At 54.9% G+C, this 17873-nt stretch overlaps 1 protein-coding gene across 3 annotated transcripts; it reads right to left on the reverse strand.

Annotated features, from left to right (window-relative positions):
- Positions 1-1468: 1468 nt before the first annotated feature.
- Positions 1469-17752, reverse strand: GAL3ST1 (galactose-3-O-sulfotransferase 1). 3 transcript variants are annotated; one of them, XM_059408826.1, is made up of 3 exons: positions 16019-17752; positions 3781-3920; positions 1469-2962 (listed from the first exon to the last, which is right to left on the reverse strand). In XM_059408826.1, exons 1-3 carry the CDS (start codon positions 16286-16288, stop codon positions 1825-1827), a joined length of 1548 nt encoding a protein of 515 aa, XP_059264809.1. In that variant the 5' UTR covers positions 16289-17752; the 3' UTR covers positions 1469-1824. The 3 variants fall into 3 exon arrangements, with proteins under 3 accessions (XP_059264809.1, XP_059264810.1, XP_059264811.1); XM_059408827.1 differs by lacking the exon at positions 16019-17752 and adding an exon at positions 8789-8893; XM_059408828.1 differs by lacking the exon at positions 16019-17752 and adding an exon at positions 4745-4787.
- Positions 17753-17873: the final 121 nt, after the last annotated feature.

Below are 17873 nucleotides of genomic sequence, written 5' to 3' on the forward strand. Positions count from 1 at the left end.
TCTTTGACAAATAAAATGTGTATTGGGGGGAGATTATCTCATAATTTTGGAGTCAAAAATATTGGCTCTTTCTTTCTATCTTTCTCTCTTGGCTATCCTTCCTTCCTTCCTTCCACTTAGTTCTTTCCATATGAATTAAATAAAGCCTTCAAAAGTGTCCTTATTTCTTGCTGCAAAGAAATTTAGGAGGCTAAAGGGGGCTTGTGAGTTCAAAACTCCCCCAAGCTGACCAACCATCCTGGTTGCCTAAGACTAAGGAGTTTCCTGGGATTTGGGAACTTTCCGTGCAAAAACTGGGACAGTCCCAGCATACTGAGACAGTTGGTCCCCTTAACTTCTTTCCACCCTGCTTGGACCAGAAACTCAGTCCCAGGAGAAAGACTGATTCAAATCCAGGGAGGGGCTTAAGATCTCACTTATTTGGCCGGAAACCCAGTTCTTAGAGTAATAAGATGGTGACCTTCAGTAAATCACTTAACCTCTCTGAGCTTTGGTCTATAAAGATGGGATGTTGTGGATATCCAGACAAGGTGTACAAGTACTTGGCTTGGAGCCTGGTACAGACAGTTCTCCAATAAACTCATTTGGCTGTGGATTCTACCTTTTGTGTCTGGCTCCTGGCTCCTAGTTAGAGACCCACAAGTCCTGTGCCCCAGAGAGGGAACTTGTCCCCCTGGGGAGGCTGAGGGACGCAGGTGGTTAGAGCTGAGGCATACTCACACCGCTGCAAGACGTCTGGGGCCCCAGAAAGAAGGTTTAGTTTAGGGTCTGATGTGTACTTCAGTTAAGTCCCTTCTGATCTCTCTCAGAATGTCAATTCCCACATCTGTAATATGGGATGGTAATGGTGCCTACCTCGAAGGGTGATCCTGAGGATTAATGGGATTATACAAGGAAACCTCAGCCTGGGCCCAGGGCCTGCTGCTCAGTGCTACCCCAAGAACTCCCCACCTCCCCATCACACACACACACACACACACACACACACACACACACACACGGACTCTTAATCTGGACACACACTCCATCCTCCCCAGCCCCTGTTCCAGTCCTACCACTTACTTGCTGTGTGATCTTGGCCAGATGACTTTCCCTCTCTGAGCTCCCTTCCTCATCTCTGGCATGAGGAAATGATAGTTCCCGCATTGCTGAGTTTTGATGAAGATGAATTGAAATAAGGCACTCAGCCTAGTGCTGGACACATAACCAGTGTTGGGCTGGACTCAGTGACTGGTAGAGCTCCAGGATGATCGCACACACACATGCTCTTCCAGGTCTTGGTAGTTCCTGGGAGTTCTTCAACCACACAGGGCTTCAGCACCTAACAGGTGTGCGCCAAACCCTGCCACACCGCTGGGCTCCGTCCCACAGACACACTCAGGCACCCCCCATGCTCTCTTGCAGGTCCCCCCATCCTCATGGGTCATCTCCCACACAGGGCCCCACCAGTCAGCACCACAGAGGCTGATTAACAAAAAACACAACATCAAACGCCTTTACTTCTGAACTCTCCCCTTTAAGGGGAGGCAGGAAATAGAACATTCTTTTTTGGAGGGAAGGGGATTTAATTCTTTAAAACAAAACAAAACAAAACAAAACACAAAAACAAAACTAGAATTAGTCAAATACTGATCTGAGGCCCTGCCTGCCGAGGGCCCCGTTCCGGTTTGGCCGTGCCCCCCGCAGCAGACCCCACCTCACCCCGGGAGCCGGGATGGCACCAGGAGGGCCCAGCGGAGGCCGGCGGCACCCCACCCCCTGCGCCCCCACGCAGCCCCTCCTCAGCGATCCAGCTGGCCGAGGGGGCTGCGGGTGAGCGGGGTGTCACCACCTCAGAAAGTCCCGGATGAGCTTCCAGAGCTTAGTGACCCACAGGTTGACGCCGAGGTCCATAAGGTACTGGATCTCAGGCGTGAGCATGCGACGGCAGAGCTGCGCGTGCCTCTGCCCGATGCTCTTCTTGAGGTTGTAGCCGAGGATGGACTTGGCGCCCAGCGGCTGCCAGGGCTGCATGGCCGAGTCCTGGATGGCGGCGGCGTCCACAGCCCGGCCCCCGTCGATGCAGATGCGCCGCATGCGCTCGTTGGCGCGCCGCAGGGCGGCCACCTCCCGGGCCATGCGCTCTCGCCCGAACGCCTCCACCTTGCGCCAGAAGCTGGCGTTGAAGTGGCGGTAGAGGCGGGCGTCCAGCACGTTCCAGGCCGTGGCGCGCCGGTACAGCTCCCCGGAGAGGCGCGGCACTGCAGAGGCGCGGCGGGCGTTCAGCTTGAAGTAGAGCACGTCCTCGAGCTGCCAGCACAGCAGGTCCTTGAGCAGCACCAGGGACTCATCGAAGTACTCCTGCAGGAGCACCAGGTGGAAGCGGCGCTCCACCTCCAGGATGTGCTCCTGCACCTGCGGGTCGCCGGGGTCCAGGCCGCTGTCGTAGCCCAGGTCGAAGAAGAGCAGGTTGCGGAGGTAGTGGGCGTTGTAGCCGTTGGGGTCGTAGTAGCGGTCTGGGTCCTGCAAGAATTCGGCCAGCTTGTCGCGGCCCGAGAGCTTCCACGTGAAGGGCACCACCGAACCGAAGTAGTGGAAGGAGGACTCAAAGAGACGGGCGGGGTCGCGGAGCACGGTGATGAACGTGGCATTGGGCGGCACCAGCCCGCGGACCTCGTCATAGTGGAAGCGCATGTGGTTGCAGATGATGTTGAAGCAGGCGCCGGGCCGGTAGTCCTGCACCAGGTTGCGAGCGAAGAAGGCTGGGTAGTCGAAGTCGTTGCGGCCATTAGGGAAGGCGAACTTGAGCCCGTGCTTCTGGCCAAAGCGGAACAGGATGTTGAGCAGCGTGCTGCTGGCCGTCTTGTGCGTCTTCATGAACACGATGTCGCGCCGAGGCTGGCAAGCTCCCGCAGAGCTGTTGGCGGGGGTCTCCAGCTCAGCGGGCTCCGGGGAGCAGGACGCTGTGCCTTCTGGGGTCCTTCTGTGGACGGAATGGTGGGGAGAGTCTCAGGGGCTGCTGGGGGCCATCCGGGACACAGAACCCCCAGTGCCCCGGTGTCTAAAGATGGGGGCTTTTGGGGGATGGTGGGGAGGAGGGGAGCCAGGACAGGGGACCAGACAGGCCTGCATCCAAGCAGTCCAAGCTGTCCTGCTTGGGTAGGGTGCTTTGGCCTCTCTGGCCTCACCTTCCTCATCTGTGAAATGGGGGAAATAACAGCCCCTCTGCGGTGTTGGTGTGAGGTCCAAGTGCGACAAGCTTGCTGGTTCCTGTCTCATTCCTGGCCACGGCATTGTCTGTTTATCATTAGCATGAGGCTAGACCACAGGAAATTTTGTAGGTTGGTTTTCAACCCAAAATAGTCAATCACTGGTGATTTCCTCTAGTTCGGCTTGATACCACCAGCTAAGAGCACCAACCATGGCAGGCCTGGGCACAGCAGCCCCATGAGGGGGTGGGATAGCCTCATGGTTAGGAGCCAGGCCTGGGGCGGGGGCGCAGACAGACCCCGGTCTGAATCCAGGCCTTGCGTTAGCTTGCGTCAGTTGAGTTCTCCTGGACAAGTCACCTCCACCTCCTGGCCCCAATGGAGCCTCAGATGGTGATCAGCCCAGCCCCACACACAATGTTACTGGGTCCTCACACTTCTATGAGGCAGGCTCTGTTATCATGCCCATTTTACAGAAGACACTGAGAGCTCTGCCCGTAGCACCATTTCTGCCCAGCACAGCATAATGCAGGGCCCAGGGTGCCCCCACAACCTAGACCCCACCCCTCAGCCCCCCAGGAGAGCCACTCACGTGGAGGCCAAGCCGGCATGCAGTGGGGGGACAGCATAGGAGTACAGCAGCACCAGGAAGCTGGTGAAGAGTGCGCCCAGCACCAGCCCCTTGGCCATGGACACCCAGCGCTTCTTCTGTGGCAGCGGCATCTCAGATACCTGTGGGGTCACAGAGCAGGGCAAGCATCAGGAGTCCAGCCTTGGGGAGCCTCCATGCCTGCCCAAGGCTTGGTGGGGTCATGGGCAGCCTTTGACATTGAGACTGCCCTTTGCAGGCTCTGTGGCACCCCGGCAAGGTCCACAGGAGGACAGAGAGACAAACACACAGAGAGCCACAGCGACAGGGGCACAAAGAGAGACGGTGGGCAAAGCCAATACAGAGAGAGACTGGGGTATGGCACAAGAAGCAGGTTCTACTAACTGTTTCAGTTTTAATGTTTTTAAAAAGATTTTATTTATTTATTTGTCAGGAAAAGAGAGAGGGGGCACAAGCAGGGGGAGCAGTGGGCAGAGGGAGAAGCAGTCTCCCCACTGAGCAAGGAGTCCGAGGCGGGACTTGATTCTAGGACCCTGGAATCATGACCTGAGCTAAAGGCAGCCAGTTAACTGACTGAGCCAACCAGGTGTCCCTCAGTTTAAGTTTTTAAGGATAGGGTGGGTACGTGGGTGTCATCAGTTTATACATTTTGGGGCTTCATAATGAAATTTTTTCTAAGACAGAAAAGAAGGCCCTCTTCCAGTGCCCCGTTCTTCCCTCGCCCCAGGCCTGGGGCCAGCACTATTCACAAGGAATCATTCACTTTTCAAAGACCCAGCCAGTGCCGCCTGTTCTCTATGCCACCCTTCCCAGCTGCCCAATGAAGGGCTGGCTCCTCAGCTCTTTTCACTGGTCCCTGTGCCCCTGGGTCTCTAGGGCAGGCAGATGGAGAAACTGAAGCTCTGAGTGAGGAAGGAGAGGGTTCAGGTCACCCAGGCAGACCTACCTCCTCTCTCTGACTGCCAGCAGGCAGGGATCCCCAGGTAAATCTGAATTTGAGATAAACAATGAATAAAATTTGTGTAATCTTATTTGTTTTTGAATATTTTATTTATTTGAGAGAGTGTGCGCGCATGCACAAGCATGGAGGGCAAAGTGAGGCGGAGAGGATCTGAAGCAGACTCCGTGCTGAGCACAGAGGCCCCCTACGTGGGGCTCGATCCCACGACCACAAGATCATGACCTGAGCTGAAACCAGGAGTTGGGCGCTTAATCAACGGAGCTGCCCAGGTGCCCCCAAATTTGTTTAATTTTACTACTGCATAGCACATGCTAAAAATTATTCAGCGTTTATCTGAAAATTACATTTAACTGGGTGTCTTTTTTTGTTGTTTGTTTTGGGTTTGGGGAGAAGTTTTTGGTCTAGTCTTTTGGTCTAACTGCAGCAACCCTAACAGCGGGGGACTGAGGCATGAACTGTAAGGGGGGTAGTTCGTGCTGAGGGATGGGAGTCCAAGAGAGAGCTGGGGCTTAGGGCACCTTCCTCCCTCCCCTTAGCTGTAAGACCAGAGCACAAAACTTTCCACTCTGGCTCTAACACACACGGCATGGGGGCCTTGGGCCTCTGAGGCCACAAGAACTCATGCACGCCACCCCGTGACCACACACACGGCACGTCCCTACCATCCCTGGGGGCAGAGGCTAAGTAGCCTGCCTAGAGGAGGACCCCACATATTTCCCTCTGGAAAAGCTACCCAAGGCATCCATAAACCCTTCTTGGAGAAGGGGCACTCCAGGTCCCACCCCACCAGACAGCCCTGAGTCTTCTGCTCATCCTCTAGAAATTTCTCATCACAGGAAAGGACATGTGCAGAGGAAGAAGCTACACAAAAGAGAAGCCAGGCTCCCTCAGAACAATGACACAGCCCTGTTCCCTCTTAGGTGGGCAAGGTGGACAGAGCACGGGTAAACGAGAATGGGGGAGAATGTTTCTAGAAGGCAGTTCATCCTAGCAAAGGAGGAATGTATAAGCTCTCCAAATTCCAACGATTCCATAGAAACACTTCGGCAGAGTCCCACATGGCATGGTGTTAAATTTAAAAAATTAGAAACGACCTCAACGTCCATCAGTGGGGGATGTTACACAAACCGAGACCTGTTCCCAGATGGAGTCCTCTGCACACGTTAACAAAACAAGACAGAGCTAAGTGGACTGGCTCAAAAACACACCATTATCTAAAAATGTGAAAAAAAAAAAAAAAAAAAAGAAAGAAAGAAACTTCCAGAACACTATGCCCCCAAATCCATTTATGTATACATGTAGTCCCAGAAACAACTGGAAGGCAGTATTCTAAATTTTAACAGCAGTATCCTCTACCTTGCTGGGAAAGGGGGTATATACGGGAATATTTTTCTATATTATGCATTTCTGTAACAACTGCTTTTTTAATCCAAAAAAAGGGCAAAATTCTTTCAACATTTTAAAATAACAGGTGATAATGCAGTGTGGGGTAAGGTGGCTAGCCAGTCTGGTCATGGAAGGGAAGGTGCTTATCCCAGGCTGTGGAGGCCCCAGTCAGGAACCCCCATGGAGTCCCAGTTTCTCATCTGTAAAATTGGGAAGCTGAGAGTCCCCCCACCCCCCACCGCCATCATTGACTCTTTCAGAGACAGAGGAGGCAAAGAAAGCAATGAGCGTGTAGTTATCTTTCAAAGAGTGTTAGCTGTTTCCCTCCTGAGCCCCCGGGGACCTGGTCCTGGTCGTCTCAGTCTTTGTCACCCTCAGGGTGGGCTCGCTGCGGCCCAGTCCCAGCACAAAGCAGCTCCATGCATCAGGTGCCCCAACTGGGCTCCCACCCTGCTGGGGGACCCAGTAGAAAATAGGGCAGAGCAGTAGGCCAGGCCAGAGCCTCAAACTCCCTACCCAAACCCTGAGTGGGGCCCTAGGCCTCAGGTTCTCTGGCTTTAAAACACGGAAGGGTAAAATTCCTGCCCTCCCCAGATCCCAGGGCCCACTCTTGGCCCAGCAGCCCCACTCACCAGGGCACTTGCCAGAAATCTGGGAGGCTGATAGCAGAAGATCTGGGGTGGAGGCCCAGCAGCAGGGGGCAGACCAGCTCCCCAGAACCACCAATCAGGCTCCTCTAGCCTGGCCCAGGACAGCGCCCCCACCCAGCCCATCACGGCTTCACTCATTCATTTGTCCACTCTGCCACTTGGGCTTCCTGAAACCATGCCTGCCCTCGGGTTTCACCTTGGAGCCCCTGTTATGAGCCAGGCCCTGGGCAGGGGCTTCTCTAGAGCATCTCACTGATCCTGCTCAGCTATCCCGGGAGGCTAACCTCCTGTCACCCACATTTTGCAAATGGGGAAATCAAGGTTCCAGGGGGTGATGTGACTTGCCCAGGGTCACTCGGCAAGGCAGGGAGCAGGGCTGAGATTTAGGCCCTAGTCTGTCGGCCTCCAATATGCACCCTCCAGCTTTGTCTGTGGCAGCCCCCGCCTGGTGTGTCCTAAGCCCAGTCCCAAGCCTGCAGGAAGTGTGTATGTGACAAAAAGATCGGCCACAGGAGGCCAAAGTGTGGCTAATGCGGCTCTGTCCTAGCAGCACAGCAGGGTCTGGCCCCTGTGGGCTGGGGCAGGGCAGCCAGGAGGAAGAGAGGAGAAACAGAGGGCACTTTGGGGGCTGGTCCCTACTGTCTCAACAGCCTTCCTGCCTGGCCTCTGTGAACTTGGGCATGCCGCTCAGCCTCCCCATCTTAGTCTCCTCACGTGTACAATGGGCACACAGCACCAAGATCAGGGCAAACAGGGCCCTTGGTAATCACAGGCATAGTCCCTGGGTAGACCAAGCTCTAGACAGGGGCTGGCCGGCCGCCAGGAGCCTAGCGGAGAAGAGTCATGAGACTGAGATTTCAACGCCAGGATGCACGTACACAGGCAGAGATCAGTACACATTAATTATTATTATCATCACTATTGACCAGGGCCCCGGTTCCCAGGCCTCCCATAAGGGAGGAGAGATCCTGTCTGTGCCCGGAGGCAGACAAGCATGAAGGGAACTCATCCCTGCACTGTCAGAGCCTGGCACCTAGTTAATGTTTGGTCAATGACCCCCATGACCCTCAGGACAGAGGGAGCTAGAGATAACTTAAGGGTGTGAGAGCCACATGTGTGAGTCACACATCCAAGGGCCACCTGGAGCCAGCACCTGGAACCAGGGTCCTGCGTTTGAGACCGGGTTCAGCCGTTTCCTTTCTGTAGAAGGAAATCTAGGCAAGCCTGTGTCCCTCTCTGGGTCTTAGATTCTCCTCTAAAATGATGATGCCATCCCCCTGCATAAGATGCTCTATTCAGATCTTCCTCATCCCACAAGGAAAGAGCCCAGCACAGGGCTGGAGCAGAGCAGACACCACTGGGCATGGATGGCCATCAGTATAATTAACATCATTATGATTGCCCTCCCAGGGTCCCAGTCAAGGCCCCTTCAAGGTCTGTGCCCCCTGGCCTGTGATGGAGGCTTGCAGTCAGGGGACAGCCCCAGGTCCAAAGCATGGAGTACCATGGACAATTACAGTGTGGCCTGAGCCTCACAGTCTCCAATCTGAGAATACAGCATAGCAGGGAGGCTAAGGCTCAGAGAGGGTGGCGTCACCCTCGAGGTCACACAGCACAGCAGCAGCAGACAGAACTAGAACCTGGGTCTTTCTTCCTCTGCCCAAGGTGGTGACAGTCCCAGGCACTCAGGGCCGATGGTCCCTCCCCTTCTATTCCTATCCTTCTTGGTTACCCTAGTGACATTGTCCTCCATCTACGCTGACAGCTGGCTCCAGGCCAGGCCCAGCACTCCTCCTGTTCCTTTGGACCAGCACCCTCTAGAGAATGAAGGAGAAACAGGACTCATCCCCACAGCAGGCACACAGGGAAACCAAGCCCGGGATGGTAAACCATCTGTCCTTTGGCGTCACTGCCACAATCAGGCAGGCCTTGGTCCCAGGTGTCCTGCTCCCCCCAGGGACCCCTGTGCTGGGGTGGAGGAAGACACACTCACCTTGGGCCGCAGCTGGCTGCCCCTCTCCTCTCCCTGTCTGAGCCACATCTGACTCCCAAGCCGTCTCTGCGGTCACTGGGAAACAGGAACGCTCCAATGACACCCAGCAGTGCTCAGCTGGCTCCCTCATGCTCCAGCGAATGTGAATATTCATGAGTTCCCTCCCTGGGGATACCAGGTGGCATGTGTCTGTACCCTGCAGGTACTGCCTGGGCCCTCTGCCAGGGGCACATTCCGGGTGGTCCCTGACTATCTCTAGACCCCAGCAGCCAGACAGCTCCTTTGCCCCGGGGCTCAGCCAGGTCTCGGGTGTCCTTGCACCAAGGACACAAGCAGCCGCAGAGCCCTGCAGAGAGTCAGGGAGGCTAACTGCTCCTCGAACATCTCGTTTAAGTCCCACGGCTGCTCTATGCATTAGTCCACTCTCCAGGTGAAGGAATAGAGGCTCAGAGAGGTGAACTCACCCGTACAGGGTCACACAGTTAGCCGGGGACTGTCAGAGCCAGACAGGAAAATCCAAATGCAGACTTGCCAAATTCCAGGGCTTAGAGATACTGAGACACAACCAGAGACCAAAGTTTGTCTAAAATCAGCAGAGCCCACAAAAGCAAGCAACACACCTGGGAGTCCTCCTGGGGGCAGAGAACCTGACCAGCTCTGCGAGGATCAGTCTGATGAGATTTCACCTCTGAGCCCCAAGTCCTTCATCAAAGAGGCAGTACAGATAGATCATGCCTCTCCTGTCGGCATCCTGTGTGGGGATCGGTGCACGGGACACCACGCGATTCAGGCCCGCTGCAGGTGCCGATCATTCCCAAGGTCTTGGCAAGAAGAGGAAGTTCTCGGAGCCCTGTCCTAAATCCCAAGGGCCCTCAGGTTCACCCAAGGCGCCAAAATCTCTTGCACCCCTCTCTTAGCCGGGTTTAGGTTTGTCTTCGGGTCTGGGTTCGGCCTTGCCATGAACAGAGGATACCTAGAAAAGCACCTCACATCCTTCCATCAGGCACAGGGGTCCTGGGGATCAAGATTTACTGGTAATTGACCATCTGTTGATAGTGATCATTATTGTGATAGTTATTAATCTCACACTGAGCACTTTCATAGGCTGACCAGCTGCCAGCTCCTCTCAGGGAGCAGCAGGCATCTGACACCACTCAAGACGCTTTGCCCTTTCCCCCATAGCCTCACCTAGCCTGGGAGCAGCCCTCAAGGCCCCATGAAATACCAGAGCTTAAATAGCCACAGGGAGGACCAAAAGTCCATAGCTGGATTGCTGGATTGGCCCAGGGCACGGGAAAGAGCTGTTCCATCTGTTCTAGACTGAGTTAGTGGAAAAACAAATAAATGTATGGGGAGGAGGATGAGTTAGGGCAGAGCCGGTAACAAACAGCAGAGAGGTGGTTTATAAGTGTGGACTCTTGACCAGAGTTCACTCTTGTGCTCAGTCAGGACTTCCCACACATCACACACCCTCATGATCCTTGTCACTAGAGGCCCCGTTTCCACCCCTACTTTACAGAGGAGGGAGCTGACGCTCAAGGACGCGATGTGACAAGCCCCGTGTCACCAGAGGTTAAGGATCTTGGGCAGGAGGGAGTGGAGATCAGGCTCCTGAACAAAAGGTGAGGTCATGGTGGGGTGGGAAGGCAGGCAAAGAAGAGACACGTGAAGCAGAGCTTTCTAGAGTAGGAAGCATTGAAAGCAGAACCTACGCTTCCAGCCCTGCCACAGGGTTCTCCTCTCAGGGTATGATAGTGACATTATCTCTGGCAGGTTCTCCCCCCATCCCAGCCAAAGAAACAAAATATAGAAAATGTTTTTAATTATAAGGGCAGTACATATCATTGAAAAAAAAAATTCAGACAAGTACACTGTAAAGAAGACAATGAAAAAAGCCCCATTCCCAGAGGTCACTGACCTTACAGCTTTAGCACAAGCCTCCCTACATTTTTTTCCGTCTATAAACCCATACAGATGATAGAAGGGTCCCATTTTGTCTTACGCTTGCTCCCTCCTCCCATGTCAACAGGTTGGGGACATCTTTTGTGACCCCAGTGAGTCTACAGTTGATCTGTTCCACTGCACCGTGCCCCGAGCTAGGGTTCATGATTCCCGGGCCAGAGTTCTGGGCTCACAGTCCTGGGGGTGAGAGGAGCAGGCGGCTGCAGGTGCTGTGATGGGGGACAGGCTGGTAGGGCTTGCTGGAATGCAAACACCTGATCCAGCCTGAGGCGGACAGGAAGAGCATGCTCAGGGAGGCTTTCCTGGAGTTAGGGATTCCTGATAGTGGAAGAGGCTATGTGCTCTCTGATTTCCAAAGGCAGCTAGTTCCCTTTTCTCCCTGAGTGTGTGGCTGAACTACATTTCCCATCCTCCCTTGTGGTTCAGCGTCCTTGTGTGACTGAATTCTGGCCAACGGAATGTGAGCAGAATAATAGCTGTTGATGTCAGGTGGGCGGGCCTTCTCTGTGGTCTCCTTTGGCATATGCTGGATGAATGGGGCCGTCTTCTATGATCTGGAGATGGGTGGGTGGGGGGCATAAGAAGGGAGAGGCTGGTATTGGCATCACCACTCCCTAAACACCCAATTAGATTTCATGAAATGACAACTAAACTGCCATTGTGTTAAGTCTTTCCAAACTTGGGCCTTTCCTAAGCAACTAGGCTTAACTAATGCACCTGTTACCCTGGAATGAGCCAGACAGAGAGAAAAGCATGTGCAAAGACGCAGAAACTAACAGATATTCACCTTGGCCAGAGTGTGCAGCATGTGTGTATGTCAGAGGCTGGGTTTGCAGGGGGAGACTAGAGGGACAGCCAGAAAAGGGACAGGGGCAGGCAGGAGATGCAGGGTCTTGAGGAAGCATACTAAGGAATCTGGCCTGGATCCTGTGGGCAATGGGGAACCCTGGAGAGTCTTCAGCAAAGAAGAGAGGAGATGGGATTCCCATGAGGCTGCTAGATGGAAAGTGAATGGTAGGGGTGGGGAAGGACTGGGAGAAGCCAGTAGACCTTGACAGTGGTTGTTACAGCTGTCTAGGTATGAAATGACCTGGACGAAGGAGAAGCCTGGGAATGAACTGGAACCATCTGTAGGCCATGGCATAGACAACATTTGGTGAATGATAGGGTGTGGAGGAGGGAAGGGAAGAACCCCTGTTGGGGTGACTAAACGGGGAGTTGGCTGGGGTCGGAGCTAGTCCCTGAGTGGGGGAAGCTAAGAGAGGGGTATGTTTAGTATTGGGGTTGGAAGGGCAATGTCAGTTTCAGTTTAGGACAAGTTGAGTCTGAAGGAATGCTTGTAGAATATGCAAAGAGCAGTAAGATCCCTTACCTGGAGCACAAGAGGGAGATCTCAGTGGAAAGAGACTGGGAGGCATGGGCACAGAGGTGAGAACTGAGGTCAAAAGAGCAGATGGAATCCACCAGAGAAAGGGGGAGGAAGGTGAAGAGTCCTGCCGTAAGAGCAAGAGTCTCCCAAGGAGATAAAGATGAAGGGCCTCTAAAGCCATGGACTATAGAACATTCCATGGAACACTACTCCCCAAGAACCATTCCCTGACTGATGGGCATCCCTGCTGTTTGCTCAGTGCACACACAAAGGAACAGGATTCTATAAGATAAGGTAAAGGGGTGAGGGTGTCCTAGGGCTGTTCCTTGTACCTGGAAGGGAATCTCGTGGGGACACTGGAGGAGACTTTCAAAGTGGAACAAGACTCACCCTACAGTGCTTGGGCTGCATATTTGACAGCAACTATTACAGGCCTAAAGGCACCCATCCTCAGACCCAGCAATTCCACCTATGGCCATTTGTTCACAGAAGATGACCTAACAGGAGATCTGAGGTGGGTGCAAAAATATAGCAAAGGGAAAAGGTAGAAACAAATGTCCAATGATAGGGAATGGTTAAAAAATATTACATGATATTCACCCCACGGTTTATTATGTACTCATTTAAATTATGTCTACAATATATAATAAAGTAAAACACACACACATGCACGCACATACAGACACACAATTTTGTTTTACAAAGAGTCTGTATTACTTTGAAAAAAAATTAGAATGAAAAAGATGCTTCCATTTTTTTAAAAAACTGCAGTCTGGCTGGAGGAAGAGAGAGAATTGGCCTACCCCACCTTGCTGTGTGACCACGGAGCTCTCTGAGCCTCAGTATCCAAAACTGGGGAAGAAACAGCAGGCGCCCAGGGCAGAGAAGCTGGGAAGTGTGGACTGCACAGTTAAAGGTGCAGACAGGACAGGTTGGCCCTCCAGCCAGGAGCTCTGGAACAGTGCCCTGCAGGGACCCAGCAGTGGGGTGCCCCTCCGGAGTGGAGTGCTGGAGGAGACATGGGGAGGATCACCCAGGGAGGGAATTCAGCTGAACCCCAAGCTGCTGGCTCACAGGACCACCCCCAAACTGTCAGCCCTGACGTCTTGCCCTCCTGCCTGCCCCCTGGGCTGCGGGGATGACTGCCAGCTGGGTCCCAGGTCCTGCAGCTGATTGAAAGAGGGCAATGTTCTTTGATGATTCAGAAGGCACTTTCTCATCTTGCAGGGTCACCTATTTCTACCGTTTCAAATGGCAACCATGCCTGGAACTCCCAACAGACTTCCCAGGGTCACCTGCTAGCCATGGGATGGGTGGGAACACTGAGGCTCAGAAACTAGAAGAGGAGTTCACCGGCAGTCAGAACTACAAGCAAGCTCTTCCTGCTACACCGCCTTGTTTGGGCAAAGTCACCACCAGGGCTGAGTTGACCCCAAGTAGCTTCAAAGGCGCAAAACACAGCTTAACCAAGAAGTCAGTGGTTTCTTCATTAGCTCCCAGTTACTGGGAACACAGGAGGTGAGTATGTGGAAGTTGGTAATAATCGTTCTCTGTATCCTCTAGCACGGCTGAGATGTTTTTTAAAGGAATGTCATGCACTTGTTTGCATAAAAATATGTAACAGTATGAAGGTTTTTAAAAGGTCCTGAGCACCTGCTGTGCACAATGTCCGGGTTCTGCCCACCAGCCTCTCCCCTCCTGGAGAGGCTGAGATGCTCTAGCTATGAATTCTGACTCTACCAGTCCCCAGCTGGGTGATCTTGGGCCAGTGACTTCCCCTCTCTGAGCCTCATTGTCTCAACAATGGGAATATTCTGCCCCTCTCAGGGCTTACTAAAAGGATTAAACTGGAAGAGGCATGCAGGACCCTTTGCTCAAACCTTGGATCATTATCATGACCCTTCTAGACCCACTTGGCAGATGAAATAGGACCCATCAGTGCAGACTCCTGGAAGGCAACCCTCCTCCATCCAAACCCCTATATTTCCCATGCTCCAGACCTGAGTTCCCTCATCCCCAGATTTTACATCGGGGGAAACTGAGTCACAGGTAGGAAAGGACTTGCCTAACATCTCATGGCAGTTCAGGGAGGGCACTGTTGGAATCAGGTCTGGGAGTGCCCAAGCCACCTGGAGCTGCCAGGTGGGAAAGAAGTTATCATCTGGGGCCCCAGTTCTTCCCAACCATCACTAACCACCTGGTGATTCCTCCAGCCCCCAGCCCACTGATGCCCAAGGGTACGTCTGCTCTCTCCTGCCCTCCCTGTCTAGAGTAGAATAGCCCTCCTAAGAGGGCTTGTTCTTCCCCATATTCCTCACCCAGTCCAAGTGAAGCAGGAAGCCCTTCACAGGCCTGCTGCCGCGCCTGCAATTCCATCTGTGCCTCATTCGCCTAGGTTAATCACTGCCTCTCACCACAGTGACACTCAGTCCCCTAGGGCCCAGAGTGGGGGCTGTCAGGGAAACACTCTTTCTTGCTGGGGAACAAGAGGGCATCTGCCCCATGTCTCAAACAGCAGTCCCAGGCCCACTGGACAAGGGGATATGCAGGAAGCAGGCTCCTCTGTCCACAGGGAGCTTCCTTGAGGCAGGGCTCCGCCTGAGTGAGAAGCAGGGAATGAAGCAGCCCGAGGTGGCAGCTGGAAACAGGGCTCTGTTGTCTCCGCTCTCAGGGTAGCAGCTTACCCACCCCCTGAGTGTCAGGCAGAGCTGGGAGCTAGGAAGGCAAGAGGGGGGAGGGGTCCTGAGCTAGGGGTTTGGGGCAGCACAGACCAATCTGGGAGCCTAGGACCCCAGAGCAGCAGAGAGGTCTTGAGCAGGGCTACAATCCTGAGATGTGGGCTGGGACAAGACTCCTGTGATTCATAATCAACTCAGCCACCTTTGAACTATGTATGACCTTGGGCAAGTCACTGAATTGCCCTGGACCTCAGTTCCCCCCAAGGATAATGGGAATGCCCTCTTTCACAGGACAAAGTACAGGGGCTGCTCTGGCCCAGGCCGGCCCGTGGCCTTAAACCTCTCTGGGTCTCAGGTCATGCCCCTGGTAAAGGAAGAGGTTGGATTCTCCCAACTGGACTGTCCTCCTGAGGATTTTCATGGCACCGGTCACCTTGGCAACCCAGGGGATCGGGTGTCAGGCCTGCAGCCCTCCCTCCCTCCTCCTGGTGTGGGTTACTGCAGCCAGATGTGCAGATGCTACTGCGGCCTCCTCTCCAGCTCCAGGCAGGTGGGAACAGGGAGCCCTACTGGGAAGAGACCAGTCTTGCTCTGTGCTGTGACCAAGTACCTGCTTGTTAATGAGGGCAGACCAAGCTGTATCCCCTCCTGACACTGGTCCTAGAAAATCAACCGGCTGGATTTCCTATGGACCCTTCCTGGATATCAGGGCTTGTCCCATTTACAAGCTTCTCTTTGGTGGCCTTGGGCCTTCCTCAAGCAGAGGGGGATCCATCCCTCCCCCTAGCCCCAGCCCCTGGTCTGATGCCCCTTCCCCCCAACCACTTCTGGAGAGCACTGGTGGGAACAGGGGAGATCCCTGCCCTTCCTCCCCCAGGTCTCAGGCTGCTGTGTCCAAGATTAATCATTAATGGACTTCCAGCTCCAGCCCAGTTCCAGCCCCACCCACCCTGTCCGAGGACTGGGACAACCCTGGAAAGGGGGCGATGAGGAAAAAACCAAGGGCAGGGCACACACCAACGTACCCCCGCAGCTGCCGACCCTCTGTCAGCCCAAAGGGCACTCATTCCCTGGAGCAGCTGTTGGCACTCTCGCACCACCCAGGTCTGAGAGTGACTCCCACGGTCCCGGTTTGGAGGTCTGGGTAGCGCCGGCTGCAGCCTCAGGCAGGGCACAGACAGGGCACAGGCAGGCAGTGGGTGTTGGGCTCCCAGAACATACCTTAGCCCCGTTCTCCTCGGGCCTGGCGTGGCTGTTTCGGTCCCGGGCCCGCGCCGCCCGGGCGCTCACTAGGCGGCGGGGCGTACCCGCCCAGGCCCCCAACTCCACCGGACCTGAACCATGCTCCCGCCGCCGCCTCCGCCACCACACTCCCTCCGGCCAGGTGCGGCCACCAGCCTGGCCCATCCCCCGGTGCTGCGGCCAATAGGCGGCCAGCCACGGCCCCCTCCCGGCCCCTCCGCTCCTGCCTGGGACGCACAGAAGCCGCATTCAGCGTCCCCGCGCGAAATGCTGCGCCCCCGCCGCCGGCTCAACAAGGCGCGTTTGTCTCGGGAGCGCCAACGGGGCCATTGTCCCACTGCAGGACCCTGAGGCTCGGCTGAGCTGCGGCCCGGAAGGGGATTCGAGGGTGCCTGGGAAACGGGGTGGCGTGGTGCTGGTGATGAGGGCAGCCCAGCTCTGGGCAAAGGGAAGTGGCTAGACTAGTCACTGAGCTTTTACTGGGATCTCTGGAATCCTAAATATCCAACATAAGGTACGGCCTCCTGCTCAAGTCAGTGCGAGTTGGGGACACATTTTTGGGGTCTAAATTGTGGATGGGGGCAGGATCCCTAGAGGGAAGCTCAGGCAAGGGACCTATCTCCAACCAGTCTGGCCACTAGGTCTCCGCTGACCCCACCTCTCCAGGGTGTCCACAAGGGGTGCACCACCCAGATGCAGGCGCCGCAACCATGATCCACCTTCTTTCAGTCCCCAGCTTCCCTCCTCACTGCCGAGGAGGACCAAGGACAGGAACTCCTGCCCACCTGGGCCGGGAATGCACAGCTCCAGCGGTGGGCATTGCAAAACCTGCTCCCCACTCGGTGGGGCATGGGCTGCGCAGAGCCCTGCTGCCCCCGCCATAACTGGGCGACGCTGGGACGCTGGAATGGGGAAAATTCCACATCTGCATGGCTGCCAGGGATTTTCCTGGATCCAATTGGCTCACTCTCCAGCCTTGCCTTAGCACCCTTGCCATGGCCCTGATCCCATCCCTGCCCCGGAAGCACATCCACCAGCCCCACCCTCACCAGCGTGCAAGAGTATAGCACAGCCCTCTCCACCCACAGCAGGGCCTGGCCAAGACAGGGGCCTTGGGTTCTCTGCTCTCCTGCCAGAGCCTGCCCAAACTCACTCCCACCCCTGTCTGGACCCTCCTCCCCCAGCCAGGCCTGAAGCCACTGCCCAAAAAACTACAGAGTGTGGGCACAGTTGAGGGGTATAGGGCCAATGCCCTCGGTGCCTAGACATGAAACCCAGTTCCAAACCCACATTCCACCACCCTTGCCCCTGCTCCTGAGAGCCCTCAGCACCCTGAGGGGGCTATTCAGAAATTCCCTGCTTGATCTGGGAGGCGCTGAGTGACCATCCCAAGTGCTGGTTTCTGGCCCTGGCTCTGCTGTGAGGCACTGGACCTCCGGGCAAAGGCAAGTCTCTCCAGGCCTGAGCAAGAGCACTGTCAGGGGCAGGAGGGAAGCTGCAATGACGGCCCAGCAAGGGTCACGAGTCAGACTGCATGCAACACCCACAGGGGGTTACTGGACAATTCTGCCCATGAGCCTACAACGTAAAGCTAAGTACCCACGACTCAAGCTGCACAGAGCTCTCAGGTGCTGGCTTCTCCGTCCTAGGCTCACTCTAGCAACCAGTTACCACAATCACAGCTGGTGTTAGAGCACCTTCCTTCCCAGGCACCCGGCCCTATGGAGTCTGCACAACACTATCACTGAACCCTCCTCCCCCACCCCCATCCCCCAGAGACGTACCAGAACTTCTACCCCTAATTTACACAGGAGGAAGCAATGTTCACAGAGGA

Source organism: Mustela nigripes, chromosome 8, assembly GCF_022355385.1.
Source record: "Mustela nigripes isolate SB6536 chromosome 8, MUSNIG.SB6536, whole genome shotgun sequence".
NCBI lineage: Eukaryota > Metazoa > Chordata > Mammalia > Carnivora > Mustelidae > Mustela > Mustela nigripes.

What these genes read in the sequence shown, in the direction of transcription:
- GAL3ST1 (XM_059408826.1), bottom strand. Translation starts at nt 16,288, where the DNA reads ATGCGGCTTCTGTGCGTCCCAGGCAGGAGCGGAGGGGCCGGGAGGGGG. An exon ending in CCGAGGAGAACGGGGCTAAG is followed by an intron (nt 3,921 to 16,018) that starts GTATGTTCTGGG and finishes GTGACCCCACAG; the next exon opens with GTATCTGAGATGCCGCTGCC. An exon ending in CATGCCGGCTTGGCCTCCAC is followed by an intron (nt 2,963 to 3,780) that starts GTGAGTGGCTCT and finishes TTCCGTCCACAG; the next exon opens with AAGGACCCCAGAAGGCACAG.